Below are 7917 nucleotides of genomic sequence, written 5' to 3'. Positions count from 1 at the left end.
GCAGTGATTTTTAAAACCTTAGCATTACATAAAGAGTAAACTTCTTTAAAATTCCGGAGTTCTCATTATTCCCCACTGAAATGTTGTACATCAACAGTTAATATTAATGTGTGTAAGTAATGCCCCCCCCCCCCATCCCCCCCCCCCCCCCCATGTTTAAAACCACCTTGTATACACTGCGTTGTGAACGATCCAGTTCTAATTGACCACCATCAGAATGCCGACTCAGCAATACATTTCAAGTACGTAAAATATAGTGTAGTAGAGTGTTCAATTTTTGATAAATTGCATTCATGTAAAATCACCTAATCAGACCAGAAAATAACTACAGGGCTAAAAATATCAATCTGGAACATTTTCTTAAAAACAATTTCTTAATATGTTTAGAGGATTAGCAAACACACCATGTCTTAATTATAGTTGTGTTCTAATTGTTAAAAAAAAACCTTTCAACACTTTAGGCATGTTATCTAAATTTACAATAGTTGAACATTTTCAACTCATCACTAAAAGCAATACGATGTCATGAACGCTTACATTGGCCCAATGAACCACTGAGGGTTAGAGCAGTGATTAAAAGCTTAATCTAGGGTAATTCTAAAATGTGTCCAGAGTCTGAACTGAGATAATAAAAAAAAAGTCAAAAGGCATTTGTAACCCTGAGTTGCTTGTGACCTTGCTTTGCTTCCTTGAATACTTTAAAGAGAATATGTAGTGCTATTAACATTACATCAAGGAATGAACCTATTCTTTTGCTTTCACACAAGTTCATTGATGTAAGAAATAATTATGAGTGGAACATGCTACATAATGTTGGCTTGTGTCCTGGAAAGCAACTAATTTCACTGGCTTGACATTGGGTCCAGATAACTATTCCCTTTATAATTTCACGATATAAAACATTGGCACTTGCAGTAGACCAAAAAGGCTCAGTATTAATTAACATGGAGTGTGTAAGTAAGCATGCATAAATGTCACAGTGGTTTAAAAAAAAAAGTGCATAAAATGTCAGCCATCAGTTTTTGGTTACATTTAAGACTTGAGTGTATTGAGCAGATGATCCAGCATCTTCTCACACATGTAGAGACATCGAGGAACATGGAAGAAACCTGGATAAAATACACAAAATATGCTGGGAAAATGTGTTTCTGAAAACATGTTTTACTTAAAGTAGTGTAAGTTCAAAACATCAGAAGAACGACGGCATCAAATCACATGCTCACCTTTGAAAGGCCCCCCTTTAAAATCCATCACCACTTTCCCCTGCTGACTCAGATATCCGAACCACTCGCCATGCTCTTCATCAGAAAACTGGGAGAGAAACGGCTTACCAATCAGCAGGATTAATGGGATAAACATTTAGCTGTGTTTATACCTTTCTTACATTACCAGTCAAAGGTTTGGACACACCTAATTCCATCCAGCCCTTTTAACGGCTCTAATCTGAGGTGCTGTTTGTTAATTGGTGATTTTTGAGGATAGTAACTCTAAATGAACTTCTCCTCTGCAGCAGAAAAAAAAATATATATATAAAAAATAGTATTGTTCTAGAATTCAAACCTGTGTCCAAACTTTTGACTAGTACTGTACGTCTCATATCTACATTTATAAACAGGGACAGAACAGGCATATTAGGTTTATTAGCTTATTGGACTGATGGTGTGGTATTTTGGATAAGATGACTCACATGGGAAAAAGTGTAATCATAGACTTGGGTGAATCTTTCCAGCAGTGCAGGATCTCTGAAGTGATCGTAAGCCATTAGATAAGAGATGAGAGCTTCGCAATGAGGCCACCACAGCTTCATGTTCCACTCCAGCTACACAACAAAATCAGAGAACAGTCAAATCAGTCGTGTGTTTTAGCTACTGTACAGTATGGTCATTAGTATAGTGGGAGTATTTCTGTCTGTCTGCTAGAAGACCAGGTATTGATTTCCCCAGTGAGGAACCCACGGATTAGGGTGCACAGCTGACCAACAGGCCTTCTTTAAAGAAAAAAAATTGAATGCAGGATTATCAGTTTATTATTACTGGTTTTGAGTTCCTATGAAATTGAAATTGACTAAGCCAGTATGTTATTACTCATGTTATTAAAATCCAGGTAACTTTATTGATTTTGACTTATTAGAAGAAGGGATCCCAGTTTGGACACTGGTGTCTCAGTGGTATTCTTGCCTGCCATGTGGAAGGCTCCACACCAAACCACCTTAGTGCTGGTCCAAGCCCAGATAAAAATGGGAGGGTTGCATCACAAAGAGCATCCTATGCATAGAACCAGTGACAAAATAAATGTAGGATCTGATGATTCGCTGTGCCAAACCCATAATGGAAGCAGTCAAAAAGAATAACAAGAAAGTGTGACTTCATGGTGAAACTGAAGAGGCTCATTGTTATTTTTATGTCATGGGCCAGGGATAGCTAAGTGGTTAAGGCATTGGACTGCGGTTCGGAAGATCCCAGGTTCAAACCCCACAACTACCAAGTTGCCACTGTTGGACCCTTGAGCAAGGCGCTTAACTCTTAACTGCTCAGATGTGTAATAAGATAAAAATGTAAGTCGCTCTGGATAAGAGTGTCTGCCAAATGCTTAAATGTAAAGTCAAAAATTGGTCTATATTCTGATCAGTGATTGGCCTTTTAATGGCCAAAACTGTTTTACATAAATCCCTAATAAATAACAACATAACCTGAAACCTTTATAGAGCGTTTCAATTATTATAGCTCATAAAAGACTTGACTCATCTGCCACAGAGTTAACATAAGTTATAGCTACAGTACAGTAGGTCAAGAATAACACATCGCTAATAAATAGATAATATGTTTGCAAATATACTGAAAACAACCTGCATAGAAATAATTAAACCAACTGTACTGAGTTATGATTAAACCTGGGTAGGACAGTGGCCGTCAGCATCTAGGAAGTAGAAGAGTCCTCCATGTTCTTTGTCCCAGCCGGTGAGGAAAGGAACCTCCATGAACTTCTGCACAGCCGTAGTCTGCAGATCTGCTGCACCTTTTGCCTTTGCATACTGGAGCAGAAACCAGCCAGCCTCCAAGGCATGACCTGGGCATGACATGGGCATTACGTGTTTCATGGGTTAGAGTCTTATGCAAGTAAAAAAAAACATGCAAACAACAAAGTATCTCTTAAATCGGTCTATGTAAACGAACATGCAAAATTCCCTTAAAGGAAAATGCTGGTGTTTCTTAGCCTAATGTCATTCGCCACATCAGGAGTGTACCGCTGTGTTCAGAAATGTACATACTGTACACACATCATGAATGTGAATGTTATGGCAGTGTTGGGCTTTGAGTCATTTCTTTGAACTGGTCTTTTTCTTGGGCAGAATGATTGCACAACACATCTTTACTAAAAGAAAAGGTGGCTACTTTGAAGAATGGAATATATAATACATATTCAGGATTTGTTTAACATAATTTTGTTTATATATATATATTAATTTTTAAGGCATTAATTCCTGCAAGGCCTATAAAACTTTAAGTAAAAAATTATTTTAGGCCAAAACTTACTTCATATTGTGAACACGGCAATGTTGTAGCATAGCCCCTTAGCTAATATCATAACATTTATGTAAAAAGACATTTGCAAAACTGTTAAAAGGACTGGAAGTTCCAGTCCTTGGTGTTCTACCTGGGTTTTGCAAACGTCCCTGACAGCCAGGCAGCTCCTTTCCCTCCACTGACACATTTTCAAGAATGGCCTTTCCATCTCTCTGAAAAGCAAACACAGTGTTTCATAGAGCAAAAAAGCGGCAACATAAGGACTCTTACATATTATATATTCATGTATTGACTGTCAAGACGCAGAACATGTATATGTATTGTCATTATTGTACTCTGCCTGCTTCACACACCTGTACATGCTGCAGGATCTGAGAGACGCACCAGTCTCCCAGCTCACTGTATTTCTCCGTAAGCTCTACTCTGCCCTCTGTCAGCTGATCCACCAGGCACATGAGCATCATAGGAACCGCCATGCTGTTAACAGGATGATCGCCAGGAAGCTGAGGACGACCCAGACCCGACGGGTCAACCCGGACCCAGTGCACTAACTGATCCATCATCTTCTCTGCATCGGACTGTAAAGAACGAATTGTAGCACGTCACAAACCTGACCAGCTGAATGTTTGGTTGCACCACTTTAATCGGTAGTCCAATTTTTATAACGGGCAGACTGTGGATTTTTACTCACTTCTACTACGTACAATTTAAAACGTGAGTTTAAATTCACATTTCCACCTGCATCTCTTTGTCTCCTGTGACCCGGGAAAGTTCATCCATGGCCATGACGTAGAAACACTCGCTGAAGATTGTCCTTTGAACCTTTACTGCTTTGCCGTCCCTCGTCAGACAGAACGCGCACTTTGCCGGACCGTCTGAGGCCTGCACTCGAGCAAATTTCTGGAGAAATGCACCGCCTGAATAACAAAGCACAAGCTTCCTTGTAGCACTTTAACCTTCTAATAACTCCTGCTTTTAATATCTGTCTAATGAAGTGAAAAGATTTAAGAACTCCTATTTATAGTATGTTTTTGGTCAGGTCTAACTGACATAGTCAAAGCAGTAATAATACTATTGGCTTAAAGGAATAGTTGTGGTTTAGAAAAATCTCTCGTACTTCAAAGTTAAGGTGCATATAAGTAAATTACAGTAGATCATGGATGTTATAAATTTTCCTCCTCTACACCCCAGCCGTGAATTCTGTTACTCAGAATGTGAGTACAATGTGAGTAACCAGGGCCAAGTTCAACAACCCTTGCAGAATGCATTTACATGAAACTTCAGAAGTCTCACTCAGCTAAATCGGATTGGTATCTTTTATAGTTACAATGTATTTAATACAAATTTAACTCATTGCTTTCCACTGAAATAGTTTAGCCATATGGCTAGTTCCAGGGAAAAAACATTTGTGTGTACATACTGTATGTTTTGGGGGAATTTGGTCCCAATTATTTACATCGTACTCAAATGTCAGGTGACAAACTTCAGAGCTGGTGTGCGAAGAAGGATCTATTGTAATGTACTCATAATGTGTGTAATGTACCCTCATTTTCATCAGAATTGGATCAAGCATAACAAATAAATATAGTTGCAAGCAATGACGAGCAGGCCCAAGCACCACGCAAAGACTTCCAAAAAAAAACAGATGCTGAAAAAAAAATTATGTCACTCAATCAAATAATAATATATGTATTTTTTTAATGCTTGTGACATTATAATGCTTATGTTATAGTGCTTGGGCTTTATAATAACCCTTAGAAAAACAACAGGGCCCTTTAGACACTATGACATAATAGGGTTGGTGTCATAGTGCTTGGACCCTAATAAATATACAGAATTTATTTATAGGCAGTATGGCTTCCTTGTAGTTATGTATCCATCTGTACCACTTATAGATCAACTTAATACTGCACCTGATTTGGCAGCTTGGAGAATGTCTGGCCGGTGAAACCTCGGCATGGTCCGGTACAGCCTGCAGTACATCCACACCTGCAACACATTTACATAGATTTAGCATAAAAAAATAGTAGGAGATCAAGAGATACCGCATTGTTTCAAGACAAACCGATGTGCTTGAACTCTTTCAGTTATTTATCCATGTATTCTCATCAGGTTAATGGTGGACCTGGGGTCTATCCCGGGAGTGCTGGGTGTCAGGCGGGAATACTCGCTGGATCAGACTCCAGTTGATCAAACAATACTATGGAGGCACACACCCTTTTTCACTTAAGGTCATTTTGTTAATCAAATGTCCACCTATCACACTGATTCAGGGAGGCTGAAGTTAACCAGAGAGCCAGCAGGAAACCTATTAACTATCAGTTATACATAAGGATATGAAATATTTAAAACAATCTCACCTGTCTGCCCTGTAACCACATATACTTGAGTTCGTCATAGATCTTTCCATCCTTCCCAATGCAGGTAAAAAACCCACTGTGTCAGGGAAGAAGAAGAAAAAGCAAAGATTAAAAACAGTCCACTAGGATAAAGTTATTAATTATTATCAATTTAGTTAAATAGTGTTAGTAAACAGGTAATAATAAATAATAAAAATGAGCATATATTCACTCAGCTTCGATAATTGTTAAATAACAGCTTCTGTAATGGTTGGTAGAGTTTAAAAAACAAGTTTTGGACAATAAAGCAGACAACAATATTAGCTTCTAGAGAATGAGGTCCTAATCTGAACTTAATTGACTACAAAGGAAAATGTTCAAATTTACACTGTAGGACTGAACGCAACCACCGTGTTCAATGTTTCCATATTTATGGATATTTATTGAACAGATCACCAGCAGTAAGATAGCAAGAACACTTCCTTGTGCTTTTAGGTCACTTATATATATAACATATAAAATGCACTGAGAACAATGAACACATCATTTCACCCGTATTGCTCATCATGAGAGTATTTCAGCCAGAAATCCACAACTCTGTCAAGCTCAGTGTGTATTCTCTCACGGTACTGCTTCAATAACTCTGCCATTGTTGTGCCTGAAAAAAACAAAAAGCGGTACACAGGGCTGTACAATCATTCAACTGCCTATAAGTCACTATGATGATTTTCCACTCATGTAGATGTTTAATATTTAAGGTCAGCAATTTATCCCAACAAAAGGCATACTTTAGGAAAGAAACAGGATTTAAAAAGAGAACGTTTAAAGGTTATAAATGATTACGTTGAAAGACATATTCCCTACATTTGATTGTAATGAAAGCTTTTACACGTCTAACTTCCTGATTTCCTGAATAAAATCGCTGACTCAATGATTATCCTAAGTTATTTTTTTGCTGAATTTGCATGAACATTTGGATTGCCGTATTGTTCCACTTCCTGGAGTTATTTACAGTATGTTGGAAGATTTGTTTTTCACTCAGAAGTGCAACCAAACTCTTGGTATGTGCGTGTATCTGTAATTAAAGTAAATGTCTACAAGTTTGCAAATAGTAATATTTTTACTTAGTTATGACGAGGACAGCTGTGACAAAGGTCAGTTCTTTTGATGAGTCAGGAATTCCCAATAATGCAGTAAACATCATATTATTTGCTGCTTCGTGTGACAAAGTTCACTTCAGCACCATGCCTAAATATCATACTGAACCATTTTAACCCAGAGTAGGAAGCTTTTTTGGGCAACTGATATTACTATGTACAGTACTAGTCAAAAGTCTGGACACGCCTTCTAATATCATGGTCTTTCATGATTTTTATTTCTTTCTAAATTGTAAATAGTCTCCTTTGAACAGTTGATATTGAGATGTGTCCGCTTCATAACGGCTCTAATGTGAGGTGCTGGGTGTTAATTGGTGATTTCTGAGGCTGGTGACTCTACGTTTTGGTCTCGCTTTCCTGGGATGGTCTTCATGAGAGTCATCTTCATTATGGGTTTTGCAAATGCACTTGACAATACTGTTTCTTGCCAGGACTATTCCAGAAAGGCTGACCTTCGTATCTCAAAATAAGTCCTGCTTAAAACCAGACTAAAGCTTTGCTCAGCAAACAACATTAATGACTAAATGCATTCATGCATTACATGTTTTTTTTTTCCACAGCAGCAACTAATGTGGTGTATGTCCAGCACATTACTTCCATTACAGAGAATCACACACACACACACACACACACAGCTCCCTATAGTGCACTGTCACACCTAACAGAAACCTACCTTCTTACATTTCACACCAGTAACAGTTTTTTTAACCATTAATGTTATGTCTTTAAACACTTGCCTGTCCAGATGAAATGCACCACGACCTCGGGTTTCTTCTTCTTTTTTTCTTTTTTTTTTTTGCTGTTTAATCCTCACCCTGCTGATCGCATTACTTTCAATCTGTCCGCTTTTTGCAGCCTTTCCCTGTGCACAGTAAAGCACAGGCTGAACCAGCGACA

General features: G+C 38.2%; 1 protein-coding gene across 1 annotated transcript; it reads right to left on the bottom strand.

The window, feature by feature from the left end:
* Positions 1-147: 147 nt before the first annotated feature.
* renbp (renin binding protein) lies at positions 148-7917 on the bottom strand. The gene is made up of 11 exons (XM_053504884.1): positions 7758-7917; positions 6416-6521; positions 5885-5960; positions 5438-5513; positions 4263-4441; positions 3878-4102; positions 3655-3736; positions 2891-3066; positions 1688-1819; positions 1224-1311; positions 148-1109 (listed from the first exon to the last, which is right to left on the bottom strand). The coding sequence occupies exons 2-11, from the start codon at positions 6511-6513 to the stop codon at positions 1033-1035; spliced, it is 1209 nt and encodes a 402-aa protein (XP_053360859.1). The 5' UTR covers positions 6514-6521; positions 7758-7917; the 3' UTR covers positions 148-1032.

This window comes from Clarias gariepinus, chromosome 9 (genome assembly GCF_024256425.1).
Source record: "Clarias gariepinus isolate MV-2021 ecotype Netherlands chromosome 9, CGAR_prim_01v2, whole genome shotgun sequence".
Lineage (NCBI taxonomy): Eukaryota > Metazoa > Chordata > Actinopteri > Siluriformes > Clariidae > Clarias > Clarias gariepinus.
The sequence above is the reverse complement of the archived record's forward strand: the minus strand, read 5'-3'. Positions and strand labels throughout refer to the sequence as shown.